General features: G+C 44.0%; 1 protein-coding gene across 2 annotated transcripts; it reads left to right on the top strand.

Moving 5' to 3' along the window:
* The first annotated feature begins 1,279 nt into the window (after positions 1–1,279).
* Positions 1,280–5,178, top strand: LOC306916820 (uncharacterized protein). 2 transcript variants are annotated; one of them, XM_079494859.1, is made up of 4 exons: positions 1,280–1,361; positions 2,019–2,138; positions 3,010–3,108; positions 3,652–5,178. In XM_079494859.1, the coding sequence occupies exons 1-4, from the start codon at positions 1,346–1,348 to the stop codon at positions 4,608–4,610; spliced, it is 1,194 nt and encodes a 397-aa protein (XP_079350985.1). In that variant the 5' UTR covers positions 1,280–1,345; the 3' UTR covers positions 4,611–5,178. The 2 variants fall into 2 exon arrangements, with proteins under 2 accessions (XP_079350985.1, XP_079350986.1); XM_079494860.1 differs by lacking the exon at positions 3,010–3,108.
* Positions 5,179–18,468: the final 13,290 nt, after the last annotated feature.

The following is an 18,468-nucleotide window of genomic DNA, read 5'->3' as shown; positions in this document are numbered from 1 at the left end:
AGACGGGGTTCAGCTAGAAATACTATGTCCTATCATGATATATCTCCTCCAATCACTGTAGCTACAAACAGCCGCCTTTTGAGGTCTGATTTCCACACTCCTCATCTTGTGCTATAGGCATTCCAGCAAGTGCCATCTGGACCTTCAGGTCCTGTTCCATTAAGGAAACTATGGAGCCAGGAAACTAGACTACTAGTCTGGGAGAAAAGAATGGGAAAGGTCATGCATGTACTTCAAACCAGCTGCACTACCACCAACAGATTAATTGAGAATGTATAGATCCCCCACTTTTAAACATCTTTGTGGCAAAATGTTGATGGGCATCTTACACCAGCATGAGACTGAGAGTAGTTTGGATGGAAAAAGACAGATCTATCAGGCCACTGAGCCCTACCAATCTACCTAAAGACCTGCAGTAATAAGTGTAATAAAGTAATAAAAGTAATAAGTGTAATAAAGTAATAAGTGATCGACTTAATTCATAGGAAAGGAGGTGTGGTGGACATGACCACTTCCAAATAAGCATTTATTTTGGAATGCAAATTTGTTGCTTTTGCATTAATTATTGTAGGCCTATTTTATGGGCTTTTGCTGTGTTAAGCATGATGGGGTTAATATCTAAATATGCCCTATTCTGAAATCAAATATATTGTACATATCCACATTCATGCGGATAAACACTCTAGAAAGCTAATTTGATGCATTTAAACGATATATTTTATGGGATTTAGGGTTTTGAGGCATGAAGGGGTTAATATGCATGAATTAATAATGCATTCATCATAAATCTACTACATTGTGCCTATCCACATCCACAAACGCATGTAGAAAGCAAATTTGATGCATTTAGACCAAGTAATTCGCATGAAATACCATACAACTTTATTTTCAGGGATTTGTTAGTATTTCAGGCATTAAGGGGTTAATAACTAAATTTGCCCAAGGGATATCACTGGGCACCCTCTTGAATTCGTGAGAGGTGACCCCAAGCTACAAGAATCAGTTGAGAAATAAACTTTGTCTGACGAAACCACGTTCAGCCCCACGGCTCCCGGACTATAACCATAGGTTCTAAACCTGACTCCGCCAGATGGGGGCGGTGTTGATTCACAATTAAGTTCACAATGTTAAACCAATGTGATTGTGATTGTCTTCCATCAGGTGAAATGTGTTCCCCCCTGCAGATTTACCAGTGCAGTGAGTGGACCAGATAATTACCTCATTTTAAAAGCTGTGACCAGTTTACTTTAAATGGGCTTTGTTGTTGCTTTGATATCGGTATAGCCTATGCAGTGTTGTAGTGGTACTTTTAGAAGTGGGTGGACGCCCGATAAACTCTCTGACCATGCACAGACAACAAGGTAAGACTTTATGAATGAAGCTGGAAGCTGGAGTATGAAATAATATTGCTCGTTTGAAAATGAAAATGCTGTAGTTTTGTCAGTAAAATGGGCTTTGTGTGGGTGGGTGCAATATAGAGGGTATGTGCACATGCATACACAATGAATGGCAAATCAAGTGGCAAAGTGATCATGAGTGACATAGTCAGTTTAACGTTGTTTAAGAAAGTAGTTTTTTGCCTGTGTGTGTGTGTGTGTGTGTGTCCCATATCTGCTGGGCGAAGTACAACAATGTGCAAACACAGCAGCAAGATTCGTGAGTTGCTGTGATAGGAGAAGGATAACAAACGGAACACAACCACCCTAATGACTAATCATTGTGTAATGTGTATATTCCTGCACTATACCTGCATCCAGTGATCTTGGTACAATATAGAAATTGATCTATTGAAGATTCTGACGTTCAAATGTACATATTTTTTGTTTTGATTGTATTGCTGTATTGTTGTATTGTGCTTTCTGCTTTGCAATGTAAACGTATGTTTTCTCATGCCAATAAAGCCCTTTGAATTGAATTGAATTGAATTGAGTGCTATTGAGACTGTAAAATGAAACAAATCTTCAGTTTGTTCAGGTATGTTGGTGGTGCATATAAACTAAATGCTGTATTGATTCCAGGGACAGGAAGCAGAGCTTCCCCAGATGACCTGAGAGGTCTGGATGGTTCATCACATCTCAAGAGAAGACCAGCAGTGATGCAGGCCGCCATGTTACCAGTGATCAAGTTACACAGAATAGGTATGACCTGTGTTACTGTAAACATTTAGTCTAATGGGTACTGTTTTAATACTGTTACTGTAAACATTTAACTATGTTCACTGTTACAATTATTAGCATGTAGATGTAGATCTGTTCTTTTTGGCAAGCGACAAAGCTGTGTGGAGGATTGCTGCACAACACCTTGGATGGCATGTGTTTAACACAATTTAACACAAAATTCTCTTCTGGGATTCCTACTAGCACACTTTTTTCAGGGTTTCAACTTGGGGGGTCCTTGACATGAAAGGTGGAGGACCAACTATCCTAAGCTATGAATAAAACAATTGATCACTGTTTATTGGTAGAGTTGTCCCGGTATGAGAAAAGCTGCCGATACGGCCTAAAATGCTTTTTATCGGTATCAGCGAGTATGTCGGTCTACTCTATCCCGATCCGATACCTCAAATCTTATTTTGGGGGCGGAAGTTGCGAGATTTTGGCGGAAGTACTGCTCAAGGAAATTATGTTGACGCTTTACAAATCAGTTTACATTATCCGTGAATGAAACAAGTGTTGTGATTGGTCGAAAAAAGATCGTATCCGGGGGAAATGCATCTGGCGGTCCGGACCACGTCCAGTACTATAGAATGTTTTATCTGGTCTGTTTGGACCGGTCCAATTATCCACTGGTCTGTTTGGACCGGTCCAATTATCCACTGGTCTGTTTGATGCACATTCTGAACATGATGGAAACCAACATGATAGACACCATACTATTGAATTCTATTACTCCTGCATTTGGTTCGGCATTTGCTATGCACAGTGCATGATACAAAAATTATTGGCCAAGTCTGCTTCTCCCTTTATTGTCTGTTGTTGAAGTTTAGTTCATGAAATTCATTCATTCCAGACCAGACAATGGAGTCCAGACTGCAGGTGAAGATGAACTCCCCGGACCCAGCCATGGCTGTTCCTGTTCAACAGGAACCTGAAAAACACCAGAACCTCCGTGAGTTTCATGGTCTCTCCGTTTCTTTGCTTTAACCACATGAACCCTAGTGTCTTAATTCTGGCGTGAATTAGTTGACTAACATAGCAGATCTACAAGCTCACACGATTTGAGCCTGTAGATCGTCTATTTTTGGCTGCTCTTGGACCACCACCAAAATGATATGTATTTGGCTGCCAACAAGTCTGGTGCCAGGGACCCCCAGGAGAGCAGATTTGTTAAAATAAGTCAAAAATAATTTAACGTTTTTGATATTTTTCCATTAATGTTAATTAGCTGTACAAGCTCTCAGTGCAGCACGAAATGACGCGCTGTGAGCTCATAGATTATTCTGAGGTGAACATTTGACTAACATACTGTAGCAGATCTACAAGCTCACAATGCTCACACGATTTGAGCTTGTAGATCGGCTATTTTTGGCCAAGAGACAGAGGGAAAAAGGAGCGGACCAAGTATAGACTCCTGGGGGACCCTGGTCAACTATACAGTAGTGTGAAGTGTACTGTATAGTTGATCTTATCAGATCTATGTTTTCTACCTCAGATACCCGTCCAGACCAGGACCTACCTAAACCAAGACGTTGCTGCTGTGATCAATGTGGAAGAGGCTTCACTTCAGTTTACAATCTCAAAATCCACCAAAGAGTTCACACTGGAGAGAGGCCTTACAGCTGTGATCAATGTGGGACAAAGTTCACCACAATGTCTACCCTGAAGACACACCAGAGAATTCACACTGGAGAGAGGCCTTACAGCTGTGATCAGTGTGGGACAAAGTTCATCACAATGTCTCACCTCAAGACACACAAGATAATTCACACTGGAGAGAGGCCTTACAGCTGTGATCAGTGTGGGACAAAGTTCACCACAATGTCTCACCTCAAGACACACAAGAGAATTCACACTGGAGAGAGGCCTTACAGCTGTGACCAATGTGGGGAAAGCTTCACTGTAATGTCTACCCTGAAGATACACAAGAGAAGGCACACTGGAGAGAGGCCTTACAGCTGTGATCAATGTGGGGAAAGCTTCGCTGTAATGTCTACCCTGAAGATACACAAGAGAAGGCACACTGGAGAGAGGCCTTACAGCTGTGATCAATGTGGGGAAAACTTCACTCAAATGTCTACCCTGAAGACACACAAGAGAATTCACACTGGAGAGAGGCCTTACAGCTGTGATCAATGTGGGGAAAGCTTCACTCAAATGTCTAACCTGAAGACACACAAGAGAAGACACACTGGAGATAGGCCTTACAGCTGTGACCAGTGTGGGACAAAGTTCACCACAATGTCTCAACTCAAGACACACAGGCGAATTCACACTGGAGAGAGGCCTTACAGCTGTGGCCAATGTAGGAAAAGCTTCACTCAAATGAATAACCTTGTGACCCACAAGAGAATTCACAGAGGAGAGAAGCCTTTTGGGTGTGATAAGTGTGGAAAGTTCTTCTCTCAGTATAAATCATTAAAAACTCATCGGTGCATCAATGCTGGAGATTGAAGCCTTCCTACTGTGACCAACTCAAGAATCCGTCTCCATTCAAAAGGAAATTGAAGACCACCTTTACTTCAGTACATTTTTATTTTAGAATCGGTGTCTTTATCTCCAAGCTGCCAACATTTCCATTTTCATAGACTAGTCATTTGCATATCTGACCAAATTTAAAAGATCCTCTGTTATTTCTACATTTCTTCACACACACACACACACACACACACACACTCACTCACTCACTCACTCACTCACTCTCTGATACAATGTTTTCTGCATTTGAGCTGTAAAGGGCATTCTGACTGACTCTGACTGAATGACTTTGAGGATGGATCCATTAGTTAGTCGGGAGTGATTTGGTGCTTGAAGTGTATTTAGATTTGTGTTGTTCCACTTTTTTATCGATGTTTAAAACTTTACACTTTAAAAGCCCTTCCTGTAGCTTCACTTCACCAAAAGTGAAATTAGTGTGGAAAATATTGTTTGCACAATTTAGGAAATTGTTTGCTCTCTACATCCACTCCTGACACATTTTGTTTGTGGTAAGATTTTTCTTTTTTTTTTAAATTTTAAATGTTTTATCCCACAATTTTGTAACCCATTTTTTTTTCACCCAGTGTCACTTATTTAATGTAATCCTGGGCACTACACTTCCTCTGCCAACCTGGGGGAGCAGCGGACTGACCTCATGCCTCCTTCTATGCATGAGGAGTCCAAGCTGCTTCTTTGCACCCGACAGGGGAGAGTTTCCCCGGCCGGACGTAGCGCGTGGAAGGAACACGTTATTCCGACCAGTTCCTTTCCCCTCCATCGGGCGCCCCGGCTGGCCAGGGGGAGGTAGTTTAGAGACCAGGATTACGGCATGTTTTTGTGAGGGTACCTACCCTAGGGGACACGGGGAGAACATGCAAACTCCACACAGAAAGGCCTTTTCGCCAACCCCGCCTCGGGTATGGGCACTGATGACGCGGAGGAGGGAACACGCCCACAGCGTCCCCAGCGGGAATTGAACCCAGGACCTTCTAGCTGTGAGGCGCCTTTCTTTCTTCAGCCTGTTGAATAGAGCTGTTCAATGTAATGCCTCTATGGACCACTATCTGCGCATTGCCCTGTGATTTTCTGTTTGCCTGCCTGTACGATTGTTTCAATAAACCACACTGTTCGCCTGCATCACTCTATTTGTTTCCTCCAACCTGCTCTACTGACACACAACCTGCTGGTCTTATTCAGTCCTTATTGCAGCAGCAAATTCACAGTCAAGGTTATGTTTCAAAACGTATTGTACAGTACTATGATTCATACTGTACACTCCTTGGGCTAAAAATGGCCATAGCCATTTGCCCAAATGTGATGAACTCATCACATTTGTTGTGAAAACGGCTATGCACGTTTTAAGCCCAACGTTTTTTTTTCATGCAAAACTAATACTTGCAATTGATTCAGAATCATGAATAACCCCTAGTTTGACATTTGCTATAAAAGCACAATTCAAATTTGCCTTTTTTGCCTTATAGGCCTATAGGTTTTCAATGGTACCCCAACGTTCAACCCCTGAAATTACCATGACCCAAAATGTAGATAATCAATTTTTAATGTTAATTGGATGACGCTAAGGATCATAAAAAACCTTTAATGATTACTATTGCAATTTCTTTTGGGTCAAATCTTAGATTGACTGGCCTACCAGTGAGAAGTTTGCTGACATTGCAGCTTGCAAAAAGAAAATATTTAAGGTAGAAAACAAAGTTCTTGTACTTGTCTTTTTTTATTAACATTTTATTTCAGATCAACTCAGGACTGTTTTTTTTACTAATGGGTAATGTACTGTGCCCATGATCAGGATCAACCCAGACAAACAACAGTCTCAGGGGAAAAAAGTCACATTTGATCCAGAAGTTAACTCTGGCAAATGGGTTCTAACCATAGGTTCTAAACCTGACTCCGCCAGATGGGGGCGGTGTTGATTCACAATTAAGTTCACAATGTGAAACCATTGTGATTGTCTTCCATCAGGTGAAATGTGTTCCCCACTGCAGATTTACCAGTGCAGTGAGTGGACCAGATAATTACCACATTTTAAAAGCTGTGACCAGTTTACTTTAAATGGGCTTTGTTGTTGCTTTGATATCGGTATAGCCTATGCAGTGTTGTAGTGGTACTTTTAGAAGTGGGTGGACGCCCGATAAACTCTGACCATGCACAGACAACAAGGTAAGACTTTATGAATGATGCTGGAGTATGAAATAATATTGCTCGTTTGAAAATGAAAATGCTGTAGTTTTGTCAGTAGGCATTCCCGCATAACCCCCCCCCTTGACAGGCATAGCGAATATGATGGACATGGTCCATGGAAGTGCAGCAAGTGAAAGTCCCTTTCATGCTGGCTTAGAATATTGATTTAATTCAATAGGCCCATGATAGTTTACCACCAAAACTATTATTGTAGTCATTATTAGACTGTACAAGGCAAGGTCCAAATAACAATAACTGCACAGCAAGGTTTGACATTGATTTGCAACTGTTATAGTGAAAACAATACTTGCCACAGAGAAGGGCAACAGAATATAATAGAAATAGAAGTTATTTCAATAGAGACTTGGTTGGGATCGATGTGTAGTTTAGGCCACGCTAGTATGCTACCAGAATGCTGACGGAGAAAATGGAAATGTATCCAAATAATGCATGCAACTGAAAGTTTTGGAAACAAACAGTTCAACTTTTTCTACGGGTAGGCTATAATCATTTAGATCATTTAGTTTACTTCTTCTAAATTTGTAACAAATTGTTACTTGGGAGTCGTCAGTTGTGGGAATTGAACACATCTTTGGCACAGATACGAGACTTAACTGCCAAAATGGCATGACTGATTTTCATTCTTCACATGGCTGTGGCACTTTCACGGTTTCACCTTACCTCACCACACCACACCCATCTGCCCAGAGTCACCACTTTACTGTAAGCCTCAGCTTTCACAACAGACTGGAAATGTAACTATTTAAAAGGGGTCAGACGATATCAACTTATCAAAACATATTTAGCTGTATGCACCCAATAATGGGTCAGTGCATAATCACGTAAATTGCATACTTACGGTACAATGTTTAGAAAACCAACTTCAGCATGTTATGCATACATGTGCTGCTGAGAAGTGAGTCATGAGTGAAATGTGCGAATACGAGACGGCTCGCCCCTTTTCCAACTCGCCCAAAGCGGCGAAGATCGGTCGCCTCAACGGGAAGAGCGGTCGCCCCAACGGGAAGAGCGGTCACCCCAACACGCGGAGAATTCGCCCCCAAAAGTCCGGAGAATTCGCCCCCAAAAGTCCGGAGAAGTCGCCCCAACAAAGAGAGAGAGAGATTTTTACATGTAGCTGTTATGTCTCACTGACAGCTGTTTGATTGTGCTGCGCTCTTGCATATTCCTGTGTTGTTTGTGATGATTGGGGGGATTATCTGGGATCGACTACTTCAGTCTTGACTACATGATTTGTGATGATGTTGCTTTGCCTTATTATTGACTCTGAGTTTTGAAAGTAAAGAAGAGTTGTGTTTAAGCTGTCATGGTCCACTGATTCACAATAGTAGCCTACTTTTAAACAGAGAGAGAGAGAGAGATTTTTACCTGTACTATATTTGTACATGTACTTTGAGATTTTTCCTGTACTTTTAAACGGAGAGAGAGAGAGTGTATGTGTCTAGTTATAGTGACACCGTCTCCACACCTTACGCAAAATGGTCTTAAGCTGCGCACTTCTTAAACTCTGCGCAGCTTAAATTCCGAGTTTTTAGACAGCTGTTGGATGGAAAAGAAGCTCCACCTCCGCTGACTTTTTGCGCGGAGGAGAGCGTTTCCGGGAATCTGGCCGTCGCGCAAAAAGTCCACGGAGGTGGAGCTTCTTTTCCATCCACCAGCTGTCTAAAAACTCAGAATTTAAGCTGCGTGCAGCCGAGAACGTGCGCGGCTCTTTCGATAGTGTGGCAGCACCTAGAGAGTGGAGGGGGCCCAAGGGGGGTCATCAGCCTCTTTTGTTTGAGTGTGCTGGGTCGTTACTACAACAAGAACAACAACAACAACAGCAATTGAAATAGAAAATAAAAATTGTCAACTTAAGTGTTTTAACCCATTTAGGACTGAGACCAGATTCTTCCAGATTCTTCCAGATTCTTCCAGATTCCTCCAGATTCTTACGCTCTCAATAGTTACATTAATTGATTGAACTTGTAATAACTTGTTGTTTGTAAATGCTATGGGCTATAGTAAATCCTTGAAATACATTGAAATAACCTGATATTTATGCTGCATTGATTTATATTTGTATTGATTTATATTGATATTTATAAATAAAAATCTGGGTTACTTAATTTACAATTAGTCATACACATGACTACATTAACCATAACTATGTAGCTATGTAGTCATGTAGTCTAAGGTTTTAAAATCCTGTAATCTATAGGACTATATATGGACCTGTATTGATGTTGGAGCATTTGCATTCTGTAGGCTACATTCCAGGCCATCATTGATTCATTGATTTAATTCATGGGATTCTGTTCTACAGAATGGCCCATCATCAAAGGTGTCTGGCAGGCAATTTTATGTAAGTGGGAAGCAACAAGAACTTGACACACACACAGCATACAATAACAGGCAGGCAATTTTATGTAAGTGGGAAGCAACAAGAACTTTAGTGCCACCTGCTGAAATAAATGTAATACAATTTTATGTAAGTGGGAAGCAACAAGAACTTTAGTGCCACCTGCTGAAATAAATGCAAAATTGCAGGTAGGCCTATATTATTATGTTATTATTATTATGTATATTCCAGAATGGAATTTCAAGTACTGTACTTTTAGGCAGACATAGCAGAATAGTACAACAACAAAATTGCAGGTAGGCCTATATTATTATGTTATTGTAACGAAGACTCTGACTAGGACGTTGGGCTATATGACATATGACATGTCTAGTATGACAATCCCTATATTTGGGCCCGAGCCGACCTAGTGTTGATATCAGATAGATATGGTAGAACCATATATGGACAGACCTAACTGGCTTAGTCATCGTGACAAGCCTGGTCGGAGAATATAGAGGGTCGGCTTCAGGGAGAAGGCAGAAGTCAAAGCATCCTGGTTTAAGTTCTAACCGGACACCACTGCGGGGGTCCTAAGCTAAGTAATCAGCAATACAGCCTTGAGCTATTTTATAGTTATTATTATTACCATGACATGCAACATAAACATGAGTGCATATGGCTAGTAGTAGTAGACTAGTATGAAAGTCTGTGAAAGATTCCACGTAAATTGCACGCTGCCTTCATGATTTGAGTCATTTTCAAAAATCCACCTGTTGGTGGCACTGTAAGTCTGTGAAAGATTTCACAGGCTCCAGGTCCCCAGCTAAATCTTTAACTCTAACGTTTTTTAAACAATGAAATAAGCAACTCCATACCATGACATGCAAAAACGAATGTTTCTGGATAACATTATGTAAACATGAGTGCATATGGCTGTGGCCCAAGTTTAACATAATGGTAGTACAACAACTAATTTCAGTAATGGAGGAATGGAACACCTTGGAATTTCAAGTACTGTACTTGGAATGGAATTTCCAGAACAATGGAGGGGAGTAAGCCATTCATTATCCATGCATAATTTTCATTTGACCAACAACAAACTGGTTCTAACTGGTTCTAAATGTTCTCCTTTGATTAACAATGTTCTAATATGAGAAATAAGGTAAATAAACATGAAATTAACACGGGGCGACATATCCGTGCGTTGGGGCGAGATATCCACGCTGTGGGGCGAGCTGTCCACACTATGGGGGCGGGCTCTCCATGGCTCGGGGCGAGCCGTCATCACTTTTCGAAATTCTGTGGCGAGCCGTCTTCACTTTTCGAAATTCTGTGGCGAGCCGTCTTCACTTTTCGCGAGGGCGAGTTGGAAAAGGGGCGAGTCGACCTGGTACCAGCCCATCTGTCACTTTGTTGTAGCGTACTGTACTACTGTAGCCTCACTAGCCTGCTCTTTTAACATGTTTTAAAGTCTCTGTCTCTGACCATGCACAGACAACATGCTAAGACTTTATGAATGATGCTGGAATCTGGAGTATGAAATTCTGTAGGCCTAGTTGTCAGTAAAGTGTGTGTGTGTGTGTGTGTGTGTGTGTGTGTGTGTGTGTGTGTGTGTGTGTGTGTGTGTGTGTGTGTGCGTGTGTGCGTGCGTGCGTGCGTGCGTGCGTGCAAGACTGTAAAGATTGAGACTGTAAAATGAAACAAATCTTCAGTTTGTTCAGGTATGTTGGTGGTGCATATAAACTAAATGCTGTATTGATTCCAGGGACAGGAAGCAGAGCTTCCCCAGATGACCTGAGAGGTCTGGATGGTTCATCATCACATCTCAAGAGAAGACCAGCAGTGATGCAGGCCGCCATGTTACCAGTGATCAAGTTACACAGAATAGGTATGACCTGTTTTACTAAGTTACTGTAAACATTTAGACTAATAGGTACTGTTTTAATACTGTTACTGTAAACATTTAACTATGTTCACTGTTACAATTATCAGCATGTAGAATTGTAGATCTGTTCTTTTTGGCAAGCGACAAAGCTGTGTGGTGGATTACTGCACAACACCTTGGATGGCATGTGTACAATTTAACACAAAATTCTCTTCCGGGATTCCTACTAGCACACTTTTTTCAGGGTTTCAACTTGGGGGGTCCTTGACATGAAAGGTGGAAGACCAACTATCCTAAGCTATGAATAAAACTATTGATCACTGTTTATTGGTAGAGTTGTCCCGGTATCAGAAAAGCTGCCGATACGGCCTAAAATGCTTTTTATCGGTATCAGCAAGTATGTCGGTCTACTCTATCCCGATCCGATACCTCAAATCTTATTTTGGGGGCGGAAGTTGCAGGATTTTGGCGGAAGCACTGCTCAAGGAAATTATGTTGACGCTTTACAAATCAGTTTACATTCTCCGTGAATGAAACAATTGTTGTGATTGGTCGAAAAAATATCGTATCCGGGGGAAATACATCTGGCGGTCTGGACCACGTCCAGTACTATAGAATGTTTTATCTGGTCTGTTCGGACCGGTCCAATTATCCACTGGTCTGTTTGATGCACATTCTGAACATGATGGAAACCAACATGATAGACACCATACTATTGAATTCTGTTTCTCCTGCATTTGGGGGGGGGGGGGTTCGGCATTTGCTGTGCACAGTGCATGATAAAAAATGTTTTATTCCCAAATCGATACACAACTTATTGGCCAAGTCTGCTTCTCCCTTATTGTCTGTTGTTGAAGTTTAGTTCAGTCAGACAACTCACGAATAGTTAAACCAATATTTATTGCAGAATGAGTAACAAGTGTGCATATGATATTAGACTTGGCGTTCGGCTCTGCTGGATTTCTCCCTGCTCGGCATGGTTAAGCAATAACACAGAATATAAAGAGCAGGGAGATAGATATACAATAACCCCCCATGGGGAATGATGTAGCAGAGCCCAAGGTGGTGCTGGGGAGGCGGTGGGAGCAAACGGGCGCATGCCAACAGACCGGGGACAATGACAGCAGGAAGATGACAGCAGGAAGAACAGAGACTGAGGTGATCTTAAATAACATGGCAATTGGTCAGCTGACTGCCACGTCAACGTATAGCAGTAGGAATGAGCATGAGTGTAGTACCTTAGTAATACACGTGTATATGCGCCCGTGGACGTGGCAAGAACCCCCTTGAGTGTATCTGCCTGAACTAACTCCGCGAGCTACGTCTCATTTCAGTCAGACAACTCACGAATAGTTAAACCAATATTTATTGCAGAATGAGTAACAAGTGTGCATATGATATTAGACTTGGCGTTCGGCTCTGCTGGATTTCTCCCTGCTCGGCATGGTTAAGCAATAACACAGAATATAAAGAGCAGGGAGATAGATATACAATAACCCCCCCAACACACCTACTTTCGGTGAACTCTCACCGTTGATCCGGGCAGGTGACCCACTATGGATACACAGTGACGAAATGCAAATATGCATTTCTGGAACCTGCCGGATATGCCAACCCCCCCAACAAAGCAGAACCGGAACGCCCTACGGGAATACTCAACCGGTACGCATCCGTGCAGATGTCCCACTGAGAATAGTGACGAAATGCAAGCTATGCATTTCTGGATTTTGCACGGATATTTTAACTTTTATGTGAGCTATGTGTAGCCATGACTGCACGCCGAGCCGTGAGGCTTACCTCTTGAGAAAAAATTATGTGTGGGGCCCCGGCCGATACCCCCCCCCCCTTTTTTTTTTTTTTTTTTTTTTCTTCAATTTTCTCCCAGCATGAGAGACAACCATCTGGGATCGGCTGGGGCATACTAACCTTAAGCTTAAGCTGAAAAAGGCCTGCTTGGCTGCGCTCGCCGATAGGCCATTCCTCTATTGCCACTATAGAGGAATATTCTACGCTGCTGCGCGCGTGTAGTGCAACCATTCACCGTTACGCCGACAGCCTCAGCAAGAGGAACGCCACCGGCCCTCTGTCAGCAAGAGGAACGCCACCGGCCCGCTGTTCTCTAGAGCCGCTATAAACGTAAGCTTGAGAAGAGAAGCCGGTATGCCATTTAAGCTTGAGATAGCGACCTGTAAGCATTCCACCCAGCGACCACCATATATGCAGAAACAATTTATTGTACTCAGAAGAGAACATTACGGAACACTTGTACTCATTAGGTTTTGGGCCAGCACGATCTCTGCCTGGTTTAGGCGCACGTAGCGTTCATAGGCATCTGAAGACCACCGCCCCAAGGACTTTAGGGTGGCGACCGGCACTTTCAGGGATGCTGTAGTGGCCGCTCCGATGCGAAGGGAATGAGGAGAGTAGAGCTCGGGAGACAGACCACAGAACTGGCACAGCAACTTCAGCTTTCCTGCGAACCAGGACCTCGACATGGGTTTTGCACCGGGGGTGAGAAACAGGGGATCATGGGGGAGAGCCGTGGCTCGGTAATGCAGGTAGGCGGACATGGAAGAGAAGGGGCAGAAATCAGAATTAGTTTTAGAAATAACGACCGATACCCCTTTTTTACCTATATCGGCTTTAGAGTGCTTAAGAAACAAGGTGAACAAATTTACATCGAATTTAATATCAGAAATAGTGAGGTCATGCTGAGGATCGAAAGAGAGAGAGAGGGTGGTGAATTCCCCGCACCTTAAGAACCCATAAAAAGCAGTGAGAATAATGGCTTCTAACATTTTGTCCTCGTAGATAGAAAAGCACCCCAGCCTAAGCTTACACACCAGCTGGTGCACCAGAGTGAGAGTAAGAGGCAATCTTTTATCTTTCCCTTGAGGTTGGTCTTTTTTGAGGCCGTTGAGCAGCAGGCGGATGGAAGGATGGCTGAGAATGCTACGTGAAGCGGGGTCCAGGCACCGAAGATGGAATTGGACGCCGGCTAACATGGCTTTGATAGAGGAGGGTTGCAGTTTGCGAGATTTTGAGGAGTGCACTATGAATGCGCATATGATGGGGATGTTTACTGGAGTTGTATTAATAGAGAAACTTGAACAGAAAGAGGAGAAGAAGAACCATGCGGAATCGTAGCTTTTTAATGTATTTTTTGACAACCCTTTTCTCATGATCTTGGCAGCGGAGTTCAAAAGATCTTGCAGATAACATGAGTTTAGTCGAGGATCGCTCGGCAGAATGGAAGGCACGGTAGGCTGGTTGGATTGGCATTGGGGCACAGCGCTTTGAATTCCTGGAATTTAAAGCGGGACAGAGCATCGGCTATAGAGTTTTTATGGCCCGGAATATGAGCAGCGTGCAGAATGAAATTATCATTGATACAAGTCCAGGTCAGTCTCCTAATTAATCTATTAATAATGGGAACGGAGGAACGACCTTTATTAATGATGCTGACTGCTGCCTCGTTATCACATAGAACCAATATGTGTTTGCGCTTCCATTCTTTTCCCCAGATCAAGCACGCCAGGACGATAGGGTACAATTCGTAGAGTGCGATGGATTTTTCGTTAGGAGCCAAAGCTGTGATTTTGGGAGGCCAATGCTTAGCAAACCATTGATTGTTAAAAAACCCTCCGAACCCGACGGACGGGGCGGATGTCGGATTGGCAACCTTCGTCTAGAGTGATTAAATCATGAAGATTGGGAGCTGATTTAGCCATATCTAGGAGTCGAGAAATAAAAGAGCGGCCCTGGGGAATGATTCGCATAGCGAAATGAAGGTGGACTAGGAGGGAAAGAAGCTGGCGTTTTGGCATAGAAGTTAACTCTAAACTATTTTTAAGAAATTCCCTGGTGCGAATTAATTTCTCGACGGGCAGAGAAGCTTGCATGAGAATGCTGTCTAGTGAGATGCCGAGGAATTCTAGCCTAGTGCGAGGGCCTATGGTTTTTTCCTCTGATAGAGGGACTCCTACCGCTTTAAATAGGTCCCTCAAAATAGAGATGCAGCGAGCTGGAGGTGAACGAGCGAAATCTACGACCAGAAAGTCGTCTAGCAGGTGGAGAACAAACGGCAGTTTGAACGTGTTTGACAGAATCCAACATAAAGCCTCTGACAGTGAATCAAAAATGCGTGGGCTACTCCGGCACCCGAAAGTTAATTTGACAGCAAAATAGAATTTCCCACGCCATTTCACCCCGAAAATATGCCACTGGGAAGGATGAAGAGGCATGACTTTGAAAGCGTCCGTTATGTCTGCTTTACCCAGCCAGGCCCCTGGGCCTGCGGACTTGATCATTTGAATGGCATGGTCAACAGAGGCGTAATAGAGGGAAAAGGGGTGCAAAGGAATTAACTCGTTAATACTAGGAACTGAGCTATTATGAGGGGCGGATAGGTCGATGATCATGCGCTTTTTTCCAGAATATTTGCGAGTTGCTACTCCTATGGGGCTGACTCTGTAAGGGGAAAAGGGGGATTTAATGAAAGGCCCGATCATATGACCTTTTTTAATTTCCTTTGCGAGAAGCTCGTCGACTATGGTGGGTTCTAGAACCGCGGACTGGAGGTTTTTGCAGACGTGGGATATTTTGGGGAGCCAGCACAAACCGGCCAGAAACCCTTGGACTAAACCAGGCAACAGATAGTTAACAAAAGAGCGATTGGGGTGGTTCTTGAGGGCCTTGGACAAAGCATGAACGTTCACAGGCGTGGATGGATGCTCCTTTATTATTTCGCTGATTTTACAGGTGGGCGGGCTCTCCGCGGGCAGACTGATCTTGGGTGGGCATCCCCGCACCAGCTGCAAATATGCATATATTTACAATTATTATAAGAGCATACATTTTCATTGAAGTTGATGCAGATAGGCGTGTTCATCCCTGGCGAATAACGCACCTGTTTCTTTGGGGTCCAGGGTTTTGCGGGAGAATTATCCGAAGTAGGCCTATAACTGTTACTGCAAGCCTGGGGCTGCTGCTCCGCCTTTGGCTCTTTGGCGGGCATGGTTCTGGGGCAAAGGTTGGCCGAGTGGTTAAAGGAACCGCAAATTTGGCAGGCTAGCATCTTATGGCCGGTGAAAAGTCTACTAATTAGAGCCAAATCAACAACTGCCCAGTCCACGCGTTGGTTAAATTTCTGAATATACATGGCTGCTTTGGCGGAGAAAGCTTTGTGGTATTCGTAAAACAGAGACCCGCCGTAGGTTAATGCTAGATCTGAAATAATGGCCAGATAAGTATCCAGCTCCTCTCTGCGCTGGGGAAATACATCGCATATACAGTACAGTCTCTATAGACACCAAAGGCAGAAACAAATTCGGCTAGGGTGAGGGACTTGGTCAGCCTGGGATCCGATTCTTTTAACAGAAAGGAGATATCTCCGCATTCCACCAGTCTCCTATCAGAAGCATCCGCGTTAATCAGGATCTTTACCAGGTTAACGTCAAGCCCTGTCGAAAAGCGGACAATTAGAGGCGCGCTTTAATACACAAAAAGCTTATGCAGCTAGAATAACGCTCAGCTCAATGCTTTACCTGCGAGTATATGGCTCCTGAGGCCCTCGGGGATAGCGGCAGCTGGAGGGATGAAAGGAGAGCCTGCGAAGGGGGCCGGAACGGCTGTTCCCCAGGTTTTGCGTGGACACACGCCGGTGAACGAGCTATGAGTTGGAGCAGCAGGACTGACGGGTTGGAACAAAAAAGGCGTGGAGATGCTAGCGGCTGCCGGGGAAGCTGTAGCCGCTGGGAGGGAGCCTGCGGGCGGCATAGGTGGCCCGGACGGCCCTGGGCTGATGTTGGCATTCTCGAGTGCGCTGATCCTGGTGTTCACTAGATCTAGCGACGATTTTAGGCTTAGCAGGGTGGCTACGATGATGTCATCATTATTCCTGCTGGTCACTGGAGCCGACACGGATGGAAAACTTTTGCTCTTTTTTGCCGCGGCAGCGGGACCGGGGGGGGCGGCCTGCTGAGCGTTTTTTCACGGGGCCTTTCCCTTTGCCAGCATACGTGGCGGTGGGTGCCGTGGCTTGCTCGCCGGCACGGTTCTCCTGGACCTGATCCTCTTCTGCGATGACCAGAACCTGCAGGAGGTCTTCGTGGCTCAGGCCTATGGGGGCGGGAACGCTACGGGCGTAAAGGCTTTCCAGAATCCGTTCGACCGGCCAGTCGGCTAATTTCTTTTGCACCAAGCGGGAGCTGCGTCTTGGAGCCGGTTCTACTATTTCGACCGCCGTTGCCGTGACTAGCGACGGCGTTGAGGTTAAATCGATACCGGCATCTTGATCTTGGCCATCAAAAATAGCGTCGGGATCAGGATCGATTATTACGCCGTCGTCGTCCGACTCGGAATGAGCGGAGGACATGACGACGATAAGGATAACTAGAGCTATAGACAACGGGCGCATGCCAACAGACCGGGGACAATGACAGCAGGAAGATGACAGCAGGAAGAACAGAGACTGAGGTGAGCTTAAATAACATGGCAATTGGTCAGCTGACTGCCACGTCAACGTATAGCAGTAGGAATGAGCATGAGTGTAGTACCTTAGTAATACACGTGTATATGCGCCCGTGGACGTGGCAAGAACCCCCTTGAGTGTATCTGCCTGAACTAACTCCGCGAGCTACGTCTCATTTCATGAAATTCATTCAATTCCAGACCCGACAATGGAGTCCAGACTGCAGGTGAAGATGAACTCCCTGGACCCAGCCATGGCTGTTCCTGTTCAACAGGAACCTGAAAAACACCAGAACCTCCGTGAGTTTCATGGTCTCTCCGTTTCTTTGCTTTAACCACATGAACCCTAGTGTCTTAATTCTGGCGTGAATTAGTTTACTAACATAGCAGATCTACAAGCTCACAACGCTCACACGATTTGAGCCTGTAGATCGGCTATTTTTGGCTGCTCTTGGACCACCACCAAAATGATATGTATTTGGCTGCCAACAAGTCTGGTGCCAGGGACCCCCAGGAGAGCAGATTTGTTAAAATAATTTAAAGTTTTTGATATTTTTCCAATAATGTTAATTAGCTGTACAAGCTCTCAGTGCAGCGCGAAATGACGCGCTGTGAGCTCGTAGATTATTCTGAGGTGAACATTTGACTAACATACTGTAGCAGATCTACAAGCTCACAACGCTCACACGATTTGAGCCTGTAGATCGGCTATTTTTGGCTGCTCTTGGACCACCACCAAAATTATATGTATTTGGCTGCCAACAAGTCTGGTGCCAGGGACCCCCAGGAGAGCAGATTTGTTAAAATAATTCAAAAATAATTTAACGTTTTTGATATTTTTCCAATAATGTTAATTAGCTGTACAAGCTCTCAGTGAAGCGCGAAATGACGCGCTGTGAGCTCGTAGATTATTCTGAGGTGAACATTTGACTAAC

The sequence above is a fragment of the Electrona antarctica genome, assembly GCF_951216825.1.
Source record: "Electrona antarctica genome assembly, chromosome: 23".
In the NCBI taxonomy this organism is placed as follows: Eukaryota; Metazoa; Chordata; class Actinopteri; order Myctophiformes; family Myctophidae; genus Electrona; species Electrona antarctica.
Note: the sequence above shows the minus strand (reverse complement) of the source record. Positions and strands in the feature narration are given on the sequence as shown.

Coding starts and splice junctions, on each gene's coding strand:
- LOC306916820 (XM_079494859.1), top strand. Junction 2,139..3,009: donor GATCAAGTTACACAGAATAG/GTATGACCTGTG, acceptor CATTCATTCCAG/ACCAGACAATGGAGTCCAGA. Junction 3,109..3,651: donor TGAAAAACACCAGAACCTCC/GTGAGTTTCATG, acceptor TTTCTACCTCAG/ATACCCGTCCAGACCAGGAC.